General features: G+C 41.0%; 1 protein-coding gene across 4 annotated transcripts in view; it reads right to left on the bottom strand.

The window, feature by feature from the left end:
• Positions 1 to 9,432, bottom strand: part of LOC108874437 (mediator complex subunit 13L) — a 76,065-nt gene extending 66,633 nt beyond the window's left edge. For all 4 annotated transcript variants that reach the window (XM_018662891.2, XM_018662890.2, XM_018662889.2 and 1 more), the window contains exon 1: positions 7,535 to 9,432. In XM_018662891.2, coding sequence (XP_018518407.1) covers positions 7,535 to 7,606 — 72 coding nt within the window. In that variant the 5' untranslated portion in view covers positions 7,607 to 9,432. The remainder of the gene's footprint in view (positions 1 to 7,534) is intronic.
• Between the last annotated feature and the right edge of the window lie 9,670 nt (positions 9,433 to 19,102).

Here is a 19,102-nt window from a genome sequence, read left to right on the forward strand (position 1 = left end):
GTTTCATTACACACCGGATAAACAAAAGAGAAAAGGAGGAAAAACTGGAAAGCAGCAATGCCTCTCTCGCGTGTGTGTGTCTGTGCAGGACGCAGGCAGGGCTGGACGATTATTTACCGTGGGTCAGACCTGAACAGGTTTCAACCCGCAACTCACCTGGCTGCTGTGTCTAATCTGTTGTTTGCTTACTAAGTGGGAGTGGCAGCCAATCAGAGCTTTAATACTAGAAGTCCTCGGCACTTCTGCCTCACACGTTCGACACATAAGCGACACTTATGTAATCCCTCTGGAGTCCTCCTCTCCTGTCCATTCATTCTTTTCAAACAGATGCAAAGGTAGCATGGCATGTTCATATCTCTCCTAACACCACCCTGCTTAAACACTTGCTCACACAAACACTCCATCAAACCTTTTGTGTCTCACTATGATACTGCAAAGGCCATTTACAGCATGAAGCAAGCCAGGACTGAAATTGAGCTGTGCAAATTTTCATTAGCATCTGAAAAATCATGGGTGTCTGCCTAATTCAAGATGAGAGAGAGCGCCGTTTGGCAGCGCAGGGGAGAATCAATGCACCACAAACGGCTGTGAATCAACAGTCTGCACATAATGTGTTTGTTCTCATCAAGTACCCGTCTGATTGGTCACAGATAATCTCTCAATGGAACATGAACACATGATAATTAGAATTTGCAACAGCACAGCAGACAACATTAATGTTTTCCCTCTGCCTCCCTTGTTTTGCAGCTCTAAAAGACACCCTTTAACCTAAGTGTGCTCTGACTGCAATTGAATCCCAGCCAACCATGATATTGGCAAAGCTGTCTGGCTTGCAGAAAATATTTGCCCAGTTACAAGCAGAGCAATATCTCCCTTTAAAGAAATTCTCTTTGTCAAGGTGTCTGCAGCCGGGCGAGGACACCGCAAACAGATCCTCCCTGAGACAAAGCCCAGGGCGCCTGTTGTGATGGCACAGAGACCCGCAGGCATCACCCAATGCCAAGTTTTTATCCGTTTCTGGAATTTATCTATCGATCAGACAAATGGAGGATCTGTTGCAACACACATCCAAAATCTAATAGTTTGACGGAAAGTGGTGTTAATCTGTGGGGAAAACTACAGGCGTTTGGGGGAAACGTGTCTGAGCCAGGTGGAGTGTCTGCTGAAGATAACTGAAGTACAAATTCATCGTGCTTGTATTTGAGCATTTCCACTACATTTCAGAATATTGCACTTTTTTTCTCTCCCGTCATTGTTACTTTTCAGATTAAGTCTTTACAGACTGCACGCACTGCAAAAGTCTCTGCCCTACAAAATACTTGTATTCTGTTACTGAGTCCCAAATGTCTCATTTTCTTCTTCAGTTCAACCCTCCGGCTTTTCTATGGTCCAGTGTCATTCCTCTTTATTCTAGCACTGATCTCTTATTCTGTACTCTTTTCAGATTCTCAGATTTTTTGAAAATTCCTAAAATAAGTTTATTTCTATTGAAAAAAATCTGAAATAATTCTTTTTTTTCTTACTATTTTGAGGGAACAAAAGACTTTTAGGACTCAATAACTAATTAATATATCCTGTCAAGATGGATTTTTACAGACTCAATTACATAGATGATTTGTCTATCTATCTATCTATCTGTATACCAGCTAACTAGCTAACTTTACAGCTATCACAAGCATGTGATGGTGCCAGCTACTGCCCATTCCTGCCAATCCTCCTTTCCCACTCAGCCTTCTGTTGCCCAGCACACATGCAGGAACACCAGCGGGCGCTAAGAATAGAACACAGCTGGCACTGCAGGGCTTACATATTTCACACTCAAGCCACCGTGCTCCAAAATACTCCTGCCCATCCCGTCCCATTTCCAGCTCTAGGACCAGCGGTGGTTCCTTCCCTCCCTCCCTCCCTCCTTCCCTCCCTTACTCCCCTCCCCTGTCCGTCTTTGAACTGTTCTTCACCTCTGTGGCAGGGCCCTGACAAGCCCACTGCTCAGATAAGACACATGACTACGCTCGGGAGAATTTACCAGAAACAAGATGTGTAGTAAAAACAGAGGCACAAGTGAGGAGAGCCCCGTCTTCCTGTTCCCAACCCATACAACGCCCTATTTCTGTCAGTGGCTAACCCACGCTTTATTTTGTTATGGTAGGAAAGTATTTGAGAAAAACCTGTATGTGTGTCACTTACATACAGGATTCCATGTTCACACAGGTGGGGCACTGCCTGATCGAGTCCTATAGCGATGACAAGGGATTCCCACAGCAGTGACAGGGGCAGATTAGTGGGAGGCGCCGCACACAGACTCAAGGTGAAGCCAGCGCTAGCTGTCAAAATTGCAAGCAAGCAGAGCCAAACGCACAGGTTGGGCGTAGGGGGTGGACTGTTTAGTGAGAAGTAACCAGATGGAGCTGCTCCGTAGGGCACGTAGCAGAAGACTGGGGCTGCTGCCTTGGAAACCTGGACCGATCCTCTGCTTGTGTAAGAGGACACTACTGCTGTGGCTTCAATGTCATCCTTAGATATCTCAATATAAACTACACATTCATTGTTTGTACAGTTAAATACAGAGTTAAAAGAAGTACCAGCTGCTGACATCAAACGCCTACATTATAGTCTTATTTACTAATTCTTTCATCAGATAGTTTCTGATTTGAAGGATTAATCTGGAGTTCATCGATATTTTTCCCATCAAAAGACAAAACCTAACCAACTAACAAGATCTGTCTGTGAAGCCAAAACCTGATCTTCCTCTGTGCCACAGACCTCCTGGGTGACATGTTCCTTCATCACAATGAATACAGGCACTATCATTTATTTTGAGTCAACGCTATGTGCACCACCAGTGAGTATTTATGGCAGCTAAATCCACACATGAAAATACTCCTGAACAAATTCTCTATTTAGTACTGTTTGCATAACATTTCCTAAAACCTACAGTGCCCTGCTCTCTGGTAACTTATTAAGCCTTTTTTAAATGAAAGTTCACATATGGAACTCTTATCTCTCTTTATGGGAATTGTTGACAATAACAACAACAATCACTAGCTTTACCCTCTCAGATAAAGTTCTACTAACTGTAGATACAACTGCTTGTGTTTTGACTTAAGACTTGACAGACACCAGATTTTAAAGGCTGATATTAATATTGATATTGAAGAGTTTAAAAGACATAACACAAGTTTTCAATAAGACTCCCTTAGACGTGGTTTGTAAAGAATTTTGGCCAAGATATTCACTGAGCAGGAAACAGCTGGAAAATAAAGTTGTACAAACTATGTCATGGCCAGACTGTTTGTGAATTACCTCATACATATTAATGGGATTTCTACTGTGTGATTTCTTGTTATTAATCAACACATACGTCAACGATATTAGCTTACAGTGAAGATACCAGTCTGGCTCTAGTTTAGACATTTAAGATTTCAGAACTAGGCTTCTTTTGTTCAATGAAAACAGGGCTCTGCAAAAGAAAAAAAAACTATTTCTCAAAGTGGTATTGTTCTGTTAGCACTACCAACACTCAGGTATACAGGTATCACATCGACGCTTAAAATTCAAACGATACACAGCCTTATTAAAACTCCAACTTGACCGATTCTTCAGCTCGGCCGTTCGTGACACGCATTTCATCCAACCACTGCCTCTTTTTCATCCCTAAGCACCCTGGCAATATCCACTTCCATTAATAATGAGGAGATGCAAACAGTCTATATTAAAAAGGCACCATTCCTGATTACCTGCTTCTTCTTACAAGCCTTAGGCCACTCACCTGCCATAAATCAAGACACCACCGTTAATGGTATTCCCTAAGCCACATCTCTTAGCACTTTATTTCCATGCCAGACAGTAGCATCATTATTATACATGCAAGATCTCTATTGGAATACAGTTTGGCTAATGAGCGTCTCTTAGTTGATCACATTAGACCTTCACTTGAGGACACTTAATTACCAGTGTTGCACTCCATGCGCCTCTGTCGAGGGGACAGGAGAAGTCCTTTAATTAAGGTCTCTGCAATCTACCTGTGTTTGTACAAGTCTGCATTCTTGGGATGTAGGATGTATTCACAGCCCAAATAAAGGTGATAAAACATGTGGTGTGTATGTGCATGTGAGTGTGGGTGGAAGATTTAGTGCGTGCATGTGTGTATATTTGAGATACATATGTTTGTGTGGGCATGTGGGTGTTTATTTTTTTTTCTCCTGCCTCCATGTCGGTGCTTGTGTTTGTGAATGCATGTGTGTATTTCTGTGTGTGTGTGTGCGCGCGTGTATAATATGATGGGTGTTTGAAGTTTGTCTCCTGAGTCTGGATGGTTTACAGTGTGCACAGGACACACACACACACACACACACACACACACACACACACTGAGGCTTCCTGTGTTGTGAGGCTCTTAACTGTCTCCTCCTTGCGTTTCACATTCAGGCTGGGACTCTGTGTTATAAGAACCTGCCCAGTCCACAGAAAGATGACTGTTTTCTCTCTCCCTCCCTCCCTCTCTCTCATTGCGTTCTTCCCTCTTTAATTTTCTCTCTTGCTCTGTCTCACTCTTTCACTCTCAGTTTCTGTCTCAAACAGGCTGAGGCTAGCAGTCAGGAAATGCACATCAGTCATAATACTTTCCTAAAATGAAAACAGATTCTGCTTCAGTCCTTCAGCCACTCTCTCTCCCTCCAATTCTCTCCTTCAGCTGAAAACATTCCTCTGTCTCTCCTCTCATCCTCCACCCTTTCCCCTCACTCCATCGCTACCACTTCGGCTTAACTCACTCCGCCCGGGTCTCTCCTCTCCCACTTACAAGGGGTCTCGTTTGCTTTCTGTCACAGATGGATGATCACCGCTGCGCAAAGACAGTTGTTTTGTGGGTTGTGTGATCGCGGCAATCTTGAGTATCTGACACCGGCCTTGTAGAAGGCATGACAGTAATCTGCTGCGCCCCCGTAAAATCCCACACTATGGGACACACTTATACTTTCTAAGGTACTTTTTTTTTTTTAACTGATGCAGGTTCCAATAACAGCCAGTAAATCAGTGTGAGGGACGAGGTTATAGCACATGTTGGAATGCTGTTTAACAGGCTGTCAAACCAGAGCACCCACTAGTAAGCCACAAGACCTTTATATAACAACAGCAGCCATATGACCTGAGGGAAGAGGTTAAGAAATATCCCACTGTAAAGGCTGTGTCTTCTCATATTTAGAACTTTAAAAGACCAAGTTAGGCCAGCAACTGATGATAAATTATCATCAGCATAATTTTTAGTCTATGAAACAGTGAAAAGTGCTGATCAGAGTTTCTTGGAAACAAAGGTGAAGTCTTTCACGCTGCTGGAACGACAGTCAAAACCAGAGGTATTCCATTTACAGTAATAACACAGAGAAAAGCTGGAAATCCTCACTTTTGACAAGCTGGAACCGGTGAATGTTTGGCCTTTTTCTTTGAGTAAAGTCTCCAATTATTAATAGATTATCAATCAATTTCAACTACTCATTTAATCAACTGTTTAAGAACTAAACAAAGTAAAAGGTGGTAAAAATGCAGGGATTCATGCTTATTTTTTCCAAGTCTTTTCCTTGATCAATAATCACACCTGATTTGATTCATTCACTTGCAATGATGCTGAAAGTGCTTCCTCCACTTGTTAAGCCAACAGCAAACACATCTGCCTCATTCTCAACATCAGGATGCAATCTGCACCCCACCCCGTCTGTCTCCTCCGTCTCTTTGTCTCAGTAGTACCCTCTAACCAGGACACCCGGTGTGTCATTAGTGTTTTGTTCTGTCTTGGACTTCCCTGTAGGAGCCCTGCCAGCAAGTAACCGCCGTTTGCACCAGCCAGTCATAAATATTCTCAACAAGCCCACTGATGGATGATCTCTTTCTCCCCTCGGTTTGAAAGGGATGTTCGCAGGGGCCAGAGCAACAGGGCCAACAACGCCACAGCAGCGAGTGAATGAAAGCCTTTTTTTTCCCCTTCGTCACAAGAGAATAACCTCGCCCAAGACACTGACAGAGACGTAATCACTTTTTTCAGCTGTCGGGGCGACAGGCTGAGAGATTTTAGAGGCGTCCGATACTGGAGAGCTGTTGAATTTATTCCAGCGTCAATCCTCAGAAATTCAAACAAGATGCTTTGGAATAGCTTAAGATATCAATTCCTTTCACTTTTTACAGTCACAAAAATGACTGAGATACATGAGAAGGGAGAACCAGAAATTTTATAGATTTCTGCAAGCTCTGTCACAACTACAAACTTTGTTTCTCCTTCCCTACCCACCACAAAACATCACAAATCCATACCACGTGATACTTGTTTATTTACTTTTGGTGTTACTTATGCACTGTAACAGGGACTGGCTGCTGCTGCTGATGGACAACCTGCATGATCACCTAAAAAGCCCTCAGGACCCCTATGTTGTTGTGGTTCTCGGCAGCCTGTGCCTGAGTTCAGTCTACCGCATGCCTTTCCACTTGGCTGCCCGTCGTAGTGGGACAGTTAACTCGCTGATTGCAGGATGAAAACTGTGAAAACACGACTGCTCAATCTTTTCCACCCCTCAAAAACCAGTGAGTTCTGCAACAACCAAAAAAAGAAAAAAAGAAAAAAAAAAGGGCACGACTGTAGAGTCGAAAAACACCTTTTCTCCGGATAAAGTGAGTGTGAAAGTGCTGTTTCCGCTGTGTGCTTGATACATGTCGCTGTCTGTCAGAATCTTATTAACCTGCTTTTCTCTGACAGACATAATTGCTTTATCCTGAAAAAAAAAAACACAGCTCCTCAGTTCAGATTCACACAAAATTCCTCCTCGACTCATCCAATTCATAACCCAGTGAGCAATTGTTGTAGCTCAACACATTAAACTGCTATTTGCTGAAGATCATGAAAATCTCCTTCTCTCTCTCTCTCTCTCTCTCTCTCTCTCTATTCTCTGGCTGCAGAAAATATTTGACAGAGGCAGCAGTACGCCTTCTTTCCAAGTTAGTTGCTTGGCAATGCAACTGAGTTCCAGCTAGATTTCCAGTGAAATGATTATTTAAAAGGGGAGGAGGATAATAGCCAGAGCACACTGTGCTTTAGATGGGAAAAATGACTGTTTATCCATTGTTTATCAGCTAAAAACCAAAGCCAAATCTGCAAATGCTGGCCAAAATAATGGGCCAGTTTGTTTTGGTAGCATTTGGTCACTGTATTTCAATCATTAGGAGATGTGTTTTTGGACTGAAATCAGATGATAAAGTGGAGTTATTCCATTCAAACCATGTCGGTTTAAGCCTGTGGGCTGAGGTATTTTATTATAACAGGCTTAGTGGTAAAATATGGAGCTTTTTCTTTTTCTATCCTGGACCACTAACCCGTGTTAATGATTGCCTAATAACAACAGCAGCAATTCGTTCACCTTTGTACAACAGACACATTTAAAGCGTGCCTCCCACAGTCTTATGACCTGTCGATCACAGCTGGCTGGCGTGTCTGTGTCTGTATGTGTGTGTGTATGTGTGTGTGACGAGCATGATTTATAGATAACCGTACCAGAGAGAAGATGTTGGAGTGGCAGTCCTCAAGGCTTGCCCCGTTAGCCACCCAATTCGCCGATGTAGTCATAATCGTCCGCCGTTGTTGGGGTCGTCAGCGCTGGGCATGTCGAAATCCTACATCGGTATCCAAAAACACCGAGCAGGGCTGACAAATTCGGGTTTCCTTTTTTTAACGAGTGTCTGCCCAAAAAATTCAAAAAACAAAAATAACAAACAAACAAAATACACCTCACGAGAGGTCCAGATAATGATAAGATTCGGGATGGTCTGGGCAGAGGGAGGAATGGGCGTATTCAAAAAGAAGTGCAGAATGCATCCATAAAGGCAGATCTATAATGTTGTCTTAATGTTGTAAATCCAAGCGGGCGCGCACGTGCGTGCTTGTGTGTGTGTGTGTGTGTGAGTGTGAGTGTGTGCGCGCGCGAGCGCGGCGGTGGCGGGTGGTTAGTGGTGGTGGTGTTGGGGAGAGGAGAGGAGGGGAAGGGGAATCAAAACATTGTTACAATCCAGGTCAAGCGATTCCAAATCTGAGCATTGTCAAACGCGGGAGAGCACAGACATGTATCCATCTCAATCCACGCGCACAGGATCATCAGCCTGCTTCCATATCAGTCTCTCCGCTGATAGTTTCATCATTAAATGAGCGTAATCCATGAGAAAGCGACTCCTCTCCTCTTCTTCTGCGCCGAGGAACAGCTTCTCCCCCCCTCCACACACACACACACACACACACACACACACACGCTCCCTTCCCAAAAAAAAAACTGTGAAATTAAAGAGTCAAAACTTTCTTTAAAAATATTACACGTTCGTCTCTCTGCAAAACAATCAACTTAGAGCCGAGACATTACGTGCAGGATATCTGATTCCGTCTGCTCCACAAGCTGATGCACCACTTGTGATAGTTTTCGAGAATTGCATGAGCTATTTATAGCCTTCTTTCTTACCACAACCGTTCCTCTCTCACAATGTAGCCCCGTCTGCCTCTCTCTCTCTCCCTCTCTAACTCACACACTCTCTCACACACACACGCGCAAACAGGCTGAGAGCAGGAATGTTTAATCCCTCTGTTGCTCTTGAATTAAACGGGCCGCAGATGAGGTGGTTGGTGGTGGTGGTGGTCAGGGGAGATCTTTAAAAAAAAAAAAAAAAAAAAAAAAAGAAAAGAAAAGAAAAGAAAAGAAAGAAAAAGCAAGCCCTCAAGTGCTCCCTCCGTGGCAGGGCGGACGAAGAAGTCGAGCGGGTTCCCAGTTTTTTTTTTTGTTTTTTTTTTTTTTAAGAAAAAGAAAAGCCCCGAATCATGAGTCAAACCGTTCAGACAAGAAAAAAACTATTCTTACACTCCGCCACCAGGAAAACGACAAACAGGCTTCTGTAGACGGAGGTTTGAAAAAATCCTTCCTTCCTTTCAGTTTTATATCATTACGAAACGTCCTCTCTCGCGGCCACAACAGCCTCAGTCTTGCACACACGCAGAAAAATCTCTCGTATGATTTTGTTTTCAAATGCACAGTTCAGGCGCCGATCGTTGACAGAGGGAACGTGTTTGCATGCTGCAGATCTTTCTTTTACAAACCACCTCGACATTTAAAAAAGCGTGTCCTCCTCCTTCTCCTCCTTCTCCTCGAGAAATGGTTTGGTTATTGAATTAAATCCTCAACACGCGCATGATGTCCTCGGCGGCGACTCCTTCCTCATTGTTTATGGTCGCTCGGAGCGCGTTATTATATTGGTAAATAAGTGGAAGTGTGCGCGGTGTGAGCCCCGTCCGTGTCATTCTCACCCTCTTGTGTCTGTTTGCTCTACGCCGAAGCGCCGCCGTAGCATTTTTTCGCGCACGATCGTCCAGCCCACCACGCATTGTAATGTAATGGCGGTCGGAAGCGTACTACCGAGACTCGCCTTCCCATTTGGCCAAGTTTGCGCTCACGTGATCAAAGTCTGGGATTACAGTACTGTTTAGTATCTTTTGATATGAGACTGGATGCGACGCGGGGAGACGTCGTGCCAGTCGTGCGCGCTGACAATAAAGCAAACACGGGGATTTCTTTATTGTTACGCTCATGTGTTACTAAATGTATCTCCGCTGTGTCTGGCCGCGCGCGAGGAAAGATAATATTTATATCATGTTCCTTTTTCTTCCTATCACTGCAGGGTGTCACTCTGTGATGCATTGGTTACATAATGTAACTGTTCTCACAACAGAGGATGTGACAGACTAGAGGTCAGAATGACTTACTGAGCTCATACTGTTTCATAAGAGACATCTATGTAGGTTAGTCTTACACTCACCAAATGTGTCACACCATAATACTGGGTGGTCTTTACTGTATGAAAAATACATATAACGAATCAATATGAATCATATTTTAATTAGCTATTGTTTTCAGTTATCCATATGGATTATATCCAGGGCTGTAGTCAGGATTTTAGAGATACTGAAGTCATGATATGGCCCCCTCACCACCTTAGACACCAAAAAAATAAGGTCTCTAATGTTACCTGTTTGTTTTTTCTTCACGTTTTATTTATTGAGTTTACTTTTAAACACATTTTGCAGTTCCGTTGAGAATTTTGACATTTTTCAGCTCTTGATTTCTGTTGCCTACAGCTTTATTGTTTTGGTTCATTCCCGAGGCTCTCATAGTAACAACTTTGTTTCCAGCAGCAACTGGCAACTGTTTACAGCAAAAAAAAAAAAAAAAACGTTCTGATAAACCCACTGTACCCTCTACCTGCCCAACACCAAACAGGAGAGAGAGACAGCGTTAGTGAACATGATGGTGCATTTAGCAGAATCAGATATTTCCCTCAGGATGTGGTAGAGAGCAACACAGAGCTCAAAGAAAGGTGAGTAATGGACTTCCACTGGCCAGGTGGGCACAAACAAATGAATGTTGGCAGGTGACTTCATGTCATTGTTGTGATTACAGATTTCTGCCCCCAAGTGGCCAAAAAATAAAAAATAAACAAAAGCAAAGTCAATGCCGGTTTGAACTTTGTTTCAAAGAAATTCCACTCAAAATCAACAATTGCTTATAAAATCAACAAGTCAAATTCATGTCCCAGAACTTTGTTCAAATTTCCCTGTAATTATTACCAGATGATTCAGTTCTTTCCAGAAAATTATGAGGAAATTAGTGGCTGTAAAATACACCATTGCCATTAATTTCATAAAATTCAGGTGGAGAAATACTAAATCATTTTGTTGGCTTATAAGTTATGGAATTTAAAAGTACTGTAATCAGCCTTTAAAAGAAACTTTGTGTGAGGCTTCAACTACAGAATGTAAACTTCCCACAAGGTTGCAAAAACATGCACATTCTCAGAAGAAATACTAGAGGCATGGCCTCATGAACTATATAGTAGCTATGAACCTGGTTATATCATAACCTTATTTTATTTAAGCTATCCAGTAGAAATATTGTTATATCCTTCCTACTTTCCAGTCAAATGATGTACACCAGCTTTGTAGTATTTGCATTATAGGTATACAGTATTGTTGGAGGGTTTGTTTACACTGTCTATAAAAGTGTGCTTCAGTTGTTCTTTCTGTTCCTCATGATTGCAGATGGCGTCCTTTGAGGCTGAAGAACAAAAGATTATTAATATAACCACAGTTTCCTGAAGCAGACAAAGGAGGTCACACAGGAGTCGGGGCATCAAATATTTGTGTCATTATCAATCATTTATCAGACATTATATGCTATAAATGCACCACACTGTATGTGCTTGTATAGTCTTTATGTCTAGATTACAAAGGAAACAGCATCAAAGCTTACTGTACATTTCCTTACATTTGTCAGCTTGATTTTCTTTTCTTTCTCATACAGTGATAATGATACTGCTGCTTGGACTGCTTTACCCCCAATATAATTTTAGTTATGAATAAACAGGAAAATGAATAGTCAATATCTACAGGCCTTTGCACATGGATTCCCCCAGAGGTCTTTAAAAAGACTCAATAGTCAGTTTATTCAGTCAATAAGCTTTTTATCCTTCAATCACATTGTCCTGCACAGAAAAATAAAACCTATCACACTGAACTGAATAAACCCTTTCATTTGAAGTCATGAAGCTGCAATGATTTTTAAATGCACCGTAAAAAAAATATCTATCCTATCATCAGGGTCTTTCTCAGGATTTATTCTGCATTGTCAGTGTATCAGCATCAAGATTCAGCCAAGACTACTTTAAAACTAAATTAATAACAGACAGTGACAAATGAAGTTTCCTCTCCCTGCCAGGTTTTCCACTGAGTTCAATCACAGCCTGTACAAATAATAACAGTGTTCTCTTGAAGTGAGATGTTGCCTTTAGACCAGCAGCACCAGCAGCAGCAGCAGCAGTAGAGGTAAGGATGCAGACTCAAAGTTAATCACTGCACTTTACAGCAGAGGAAAGAAATAATGTAAAATTTGTACTGGACAAATTTGTTTGGCTAATTTCTGACAACACAGATGATGAGCTATTTGACTGCATGTGTCATTGTTTACCTGACTAATACAGAGCCATTACAGTCAGGTAAAAACTACATGACACAGGAGTTTTATTTTTATGTTGAGGCACTGGTAGTTTCACATTTTCTCAGGGATACATTTGAGCGTCAACCCACCATCATGTGAAGTGTGGAAACTGATGCACAGTGGCAGTAGTTTGATTTTTATTTTATAATTTATAGGTTGTTCCAGGCTGAATGCAAGATCATTTCTACATGTAAGACACAGTGTGTTACCTCTAAGTGTAAATCTAAAAGTGTGCTATTTATAGACAACTGTATATTCCTTCTGTTGCTATATATCCTTAAAATAGATCATCATATCCTGACATATCCAATCCATTATGATAGTACAACTCTCACATTAATCACTTCATACAGCTTTATGTGTGAGAGGAAACAGCTTGCAGCTGGTACATATTGCCACAGAAAGGGAGCCTTTAGTCTGGCGATTCCTCCTATATCTGAAAAGCAGGAGGTGGGGGGATATGAATCAGATGGATGAGCGAAGGCTTAGCCTGGCGGTTATTGATCCCTTTGCTCCAGGAATGATCCAGACCTCATTTGAAGACCCCCACCACCACCACCACCACCTTTTTTGTTCAATACATCCTTAAAGGCTCTGAAAAGATTCTCGCACACAGTTTGGAACACTTGGCACGGAGCTGATAGGATGAGATGCTATCAGTTTGAAATAAATCTATTTCAATATGCCACACATTTCCCTTCATCAGGCCCCCACTGACTTGATCTGTGTGTGAGGAGAAAAGATGCATTACTGCTCTGATTAAAGATAATATGTTTGTCTAGACAATGTGTTTAGACTTGTTCAGGATAGAGTGGATAGGCATTTGTGTGTGTGTGTGTGTGTGTGTGTGTGTGTGTGTGTGTGTGTGTGTGTTTAATGGAGAGCTTGTGTGGCTCTGTTAAAGTATCTTTCATTTAGTCTCTTGTCATATAAACTGAAAAGGTGCTATAAACTATGAACATATACCTACATGAATATATGCAGTCATATATTCAGGTCTTTCTGCAGCATATTAAATATTTATTTCTGGTTTTGATAGCTGCCGTGTAAAATTTTCCGCTGTTAAAAAGCAGTAAACTTTATTACAGATGTAAACTGGGAAGATTTTAAATTACATTTCACAAAAACAACAAAATATACTGTTAAATTAGAAAAATAGCTAAATTGCCAAAGAGCTTGGTTAGGTTAGCATAAATAAATGTTTCCCACTCACTCTACATTATATGAATGTACAGAGGTAGGTGACATGTTTCTCCACATATGCATGAATAAAACAAAGTGATACCAAGTGATTGACAGTTAAACTTCATAAAACTATTATTTCTTTAAGTTATGTTACAGCTTGTGTTGATACAGTCACTTCCTGTTTACATGGTCGATTGTTGATATAGTTGATCTTTTGAATAACTATTACAATCTTTCCTGGTTACAACAATCTTACATTAGTACATCACTAGTCTGAACTGGCCAGTAGCTTTTAAGAACTGAGGAGGAACTATACACATCCCAGTTCCAGAACTGTAGCCTGGCAACATAAGCAAACAACCCCACAACTGTCACCATTTTGATTCAAATGTTGCTAAACCCTGACTGGTGTGCGGGCGTATTTGAAGGCACCTTTTTCTATCTGAAAACCGCCCACTTCAAACTGGTGAGAAGAACAGACAAAAGGAAAAGACAGAAAAATCTCTAATGTAAAATAACCTGAGCTGTTCCTCATTTGAAAATCGTTTGTTGTTGACTGTTTGCTCAAAGTCAAAATGTGATTTCAGGCCATTTAAAACATTACAAATGGACCACAAAGACAACACAGTTTCTACGCATTAATTGCTGGAGAGCTCATTATTAATTTAGGATGAGCACACTGCAAGGGATTATGCTTGTATAGACTTCGAAGGGTGTTTATCGTTCATGCCCACAGAGGAATGTGTTTCTTTTAAGAACAAGCAGTAGCCTCGCAGTATCTTCATTAGTGATTGATGGATCACCACGCGTTAAGTTAACACACACCTAGCAGCGAATTCTCTCCATAAAATCAGATGAGAGTTTCTCCTCTCTTCGCAGCTTCAATACCTCTCTGGCATTTCCTGGAGCGCGGAGAGTCAGGCTGAGAAGAATAGATGGTGTGCATTATAATGAACATGGGCTGACACTGCCTCATCCATCATTCCACCCAGGAAAATTATAGCAGTGCCAGAGAGAGAGGGAGAGAGAGAGACTTTAAATCACAGAACGTCTACTGGTCTAACTCCTTGTAGACTGTCATCAGCTCATTGTTGTTTTTTTTAAACTGCCCAGTCCACTTCTGGTTTTGATCTCATAGAGATACTGAGTGTTTGTCTCCCTGTCAGTTTACTGTATCTCTACTGTAACTCTCTTAGTGTGAGCTGCTTGAATATGCTTCTGTCTGTTTTCACTTACATGCTTGTTTTAGGCCTATCTATCCACCAGCCAGACTGCACCCTGCTGACAAAACCATTGTAGACCAACTTAAAATGTTGGTTTTAGCTGGTCTTAGCTGGCTCACCAGGCTGGACAAGCTGGTCAATCTGGTTAAGATGGTTAAGCCAGTCAGTTAGACTGACCAGGCTATACTGGTCAGCAACAGTCAAGCAAGGCTCATATTAGTTCCTCTTTCCCATGAGGAAAAAGCAGGAAGATAGAGAGAGATCATTTTTGGAGGATTTACATGGGACTGTCTCAGTGCCTGGGACCCATGAAGACCAATGAAAATAAACTGAGATATTTCCCCAGGTTATTTTCATTATTGAATAATCTGATTATGTTTTTACAGTTAATCAATTAGTTTGTGGCAGGAAATAGCGAAAAATTGCCATCACAAGTTCCCAGAGCCCAAGCTGACATCTTTACAATGCTTCCTTTGTCCAACCAATAGTCTAACAAGTAAAGGCATTCAATTTACAATAATATAAAACAGGACAAAACAGCAAATCATGGCATTCAAGAAGCTAGAACCAAAGGATATTGGATGTTTTTAGCAATAGCAATGTGAATCTGTTAGCCTGTTGATCTGTTGGTCGGTCCATGCCTTTGGTCCAGACTGAAATATCTAGAGAGCTATAAGATTACTTGGCACAAAAGTTTGTAGAGACACTCATGGTCCCCAGAGGATGGATCGTACTGACTTTGCTGATCCCCTGGTTGACATTTTTTTGTTTTCACTGATACAACTCCTCAACTACTGGATGTATTTAGATGAATTTTAATAATTCATGGTCCCCAGAGGATGAATCGCAACAACTTTGATTCCCAGACCTTTCATGTAGCATTACCATCATTTCATTTTGTCCACTACTGTGGTGCATGACTAAACACGCCCGAAAAACTGCATAATTGTAGACTTGTAGGTTAGTTTTGACAGTTCATTATAAAAAAAAATGTCATTGAATAATTTGCTGTTGATTGCATCATATATTATTTTGCTGTTGCCTTTTGCATGTCTTACCTTGTGATGCTAAATTTTACCTCCCCCAGTACTTTGTAACAAATGACCATAGTGCACTATATGTCTTTTGGCAAAGGATGCACTCCACTGACCATGATGTCCTCTCCCCTGTGAGGCCACTACACCCAGTATAATTCATCCTGATACTGGTTTTGCTCTCGTGTGATTTTATGCACATTTCTCAACATGCCAAAGATTTGTCTCTGGGCACTGAGGCACAATTTAATTACACTGAGTATTCCTGTGCTTTTTGGAGTCTTGTTATAACAAAGGACATATTGGAGGTGACAGTGTAGTTGTGTACCTTTATGTGTGAGTCTCTGCCTGTGTGTGCATGTTCATCTGTGATCTCAAGCGATTCACTCAAGCACTGTGAAGACTGTTGTAATGGTGTTTCCACAGCATATTGATTTCACAATGAGCAGACGATGTCTTTGTACGATGACTTGAGAGATGGGAAATTAGATGTTATCTCGTAACAACAGAAGATGAGGAATCATATGGTGTGTTATCTGATTTTCTGGAATTATGTCAAGCTGTCAAACTCACTGATACACAGATGTCACGTGTGCTGCAAGCCTGCTCTAATGTTGCAGATAAGGATGATTACTAGTAAATCAAGTGCAAGGTGGTAAACAAAATATAGATTTTAATTTAAATTGCAAATAGCAGCTTAAAGTTATGCAGGGTGGGAGACAGTCTGAAGGTTAGAGCAAGGCCTTTAATCCCCTGTTGCCCCAGTAAACCCCCTCTGTGGCCACTATAGAAACCTGGTTGTGTTGCATATTTCAACCTGCAAGCAGGAGAATATAGCTCAAGCCGTGTGCGGCGCTTTCATGTAGAAAGATTACTACAGATAGTGTGCTTTAAGTGACCAGCCAGCATTTCCACTTGGCTGCACCCTCTGATGCCACCTGAACAGAATTCAGTAGGAGCCTTCAAGCTCCTCATGCATAATGTATCGCTGAAGGTCTGCTCAGTTTTCATGTTCTCCTAATTCATTTCACAAAGAGAGAGAGGCTCTGCCAGCATTCAGAGCACACAGCTGCTGTCACACTGTACGCTGTCAGATCAGGAATCACCACTTTGCCACTGACACTTTATTTGCTGAAACAAGGGCTGTCGTGTTGCTTAGTGTTTTGCTTTAATCTTTACAGAGGAATATTAAGCCAATATATATTGATCCACATAATTAATCATTATTTTGTCAATATAAAGGCTTTTATTACCCAGTATGTAACTCGGTGGTTGCAAGAATGATCTTAAAGAGACAGTATATTGTTTCTCTATCATATCAGGTAGTTATATTGTCATTTTTTAAAATGTCTGTATCTTGAGTTGATTAACATTGTTTGATTCTGTATTTTTACCTTGAATCTTGTATTAATCATACTTTTGTTTCAACAAGTTTTAGTTTACTGAATGAATTTAACACTTGCCTCCATTTTCTAAAAGGTAATATTTCAAAATGAATCACTAACTGTACAATACATATAATGTGCTAACTTTCCCCCCTTCAAGAGTAATGTACTTGATCAAATCAACATAACAGCGTGATCCAGCAGAATGCTCCATGCTCTTTGTCTTTGTGTCTCATAGACAGAAGCTGATATTTATTAGTTTAATGCTCAGTGACACGGCTCTGGCCTTGCCCTTCATTTTTTTTTCGTTTCCTTCCCTTATTTCTTTTGTGGAGTGATTTGATGTGCCTTGATTGTCTTTTGTCTCTCTTTTGCTCACAGCATAAAATCATTCATGAAAATCAATCCAAACATAGCCTGCTCTTCTGTTTTCTCAAAACGTAGCCTTCTGCTGACCTCAATAAATCGACCAGTGAGCGTTAAACATTTCAGTTAGTGCCCTTAAAGTGGCCTTTGCACAAACATTGTCCTTCACTAGAGAGGGGGGAAATAAGAATTGTGTGTCTCTGTGTATGTGTGTGTGTGTGTGTGTGTGTGTGAGTGTGAGTGTGAGAGAGAGAGAGAGAGAGAGAGAGAGAGAGAGAGGTATAGTAACCACTATTGTAGCATAACAAGATTATGGTGCCATGGTCATTACTAATGATTGTATCTGATCAGTTCAGTTTATATTATTTTAAGAGGAGTGTTCCTGCTCATCCTGCCCTTTTATCTGAGTCAAATGAAAGAAAAGATTCACATTCACATTTTTAACTGGAAGGTTACAGGTTTATAGATCAATGGCTCAAATCACTTTTATGGCGTTTATTTACAGGAAGTCAAATGACATCTAGTTACTGATGCTTCTATTTGTGAGTTGTCAGTAATGATGGAGTCTATCCCAGCATCCCTGCACTTGAGGTCAAGGACCTCTGCATCCCACATCAGTAAAGTATTTATACACACACATACACCTACCTACCTTACCTCCAGTATTCATTCACCAAGGCCAAGGCTTTCCTCATATTCACTTGCTAAACTTTTCACAAAGTCATCTCCTGTATCCTCTGCTCTCAGGCAGTGGGTATTATACAGTTGCTAAGTAGATCTCAATTTGTAATCCACACACAGCACAAAGGCAGTGAAGAAATCAAAGCTCTGTTTCTTCCATTGAATCGCCTTTTAGCACCTGTTCCTTTAGTGGGTCAGGCGCCTTTGAAGGGGCAGGTGCTTGAGAGAAACAATGGAGACTCAAGACTCAGAACTAAGACGTTGCTCCTTCCTCCAAGTTAAAAGTTTAGCTTTAACAGCAAGTTCTGTATCTTCAGAAAAGTTGCCATGAAACACAGTGGCCCTCATTGCCAGCACTGGATCATATTCTGTTTGTTATTAAAAAATATTTGGCAGCATAGAGGGCTTTACATGGTAATCTATGTCTGAACACACAGGGTTAAATGAAATAGAATATTTGCAAGAATCAAGCCCAAACAAGGAAACTCAAATGAGAGATCTATTTAAAAGCCAAGCTCCTCCACTTTGTACTTATATGGGCCTTACGGTTAAAGCAAGTAAAGAGGATTACAGCAGTAACATTATGAAAATAAATTAAAGGATGACATGACTTTCTCTGTGTTCTGAGTTCATATATGAATGTAATAGAATCATACATAAGCTAATGTAATTTTAATATTACATTGTAGCAAAACCAATGACTACATACAACAAAATGTTGATATATTATATGTTTTTCAACAGCTTCTCCATATTTGACATGATGTATTTTTCTCCCCATGTTAAATTTCAGTTATAGAACTTAGTTTTGTATTACCTTATGGAAAGAAAATGTCATTACATTTTATAATATTATGGCAAATATATTTCCCCCCTTTTTAAAAAAAATTACATTATGCTTTGTAATGTCATCACACACGTTATGCAAATTATGAGTTGCTTCAGTCTGTGCACAGCAGTTTAGGGCAAAGCTTGTAAGCCTGCATGCACTGAAACACTGAAAGTTACAATGCAGCCCAACCTACTGTATATGAAACAAGGCAAGAGTGACAGATAATTTATGTTTGCTTGTCCTGACTGAAGGCTTGTTTTTCTGCATCTGGCTGTATGGATATCAGTGAGGGCTGTGGGGGTGGAAACAAATGAAAGGCTGGGAATTCCTG

Source organism: Lates calcarifer, linkage group LG9, assembly GCF_001640805.2.
Source record: "Lates calcarifer isolate ASB-BC8 linkage group LG9, TLL_Latcal_v3, whole genome shotgun sequence".
In the NCBI taxonomy this organism is placed as follows: Eukaryota; Metazoa; Chordata; class Actinopteri; family Centropomidae; genus Lates; species Lates calcarifer.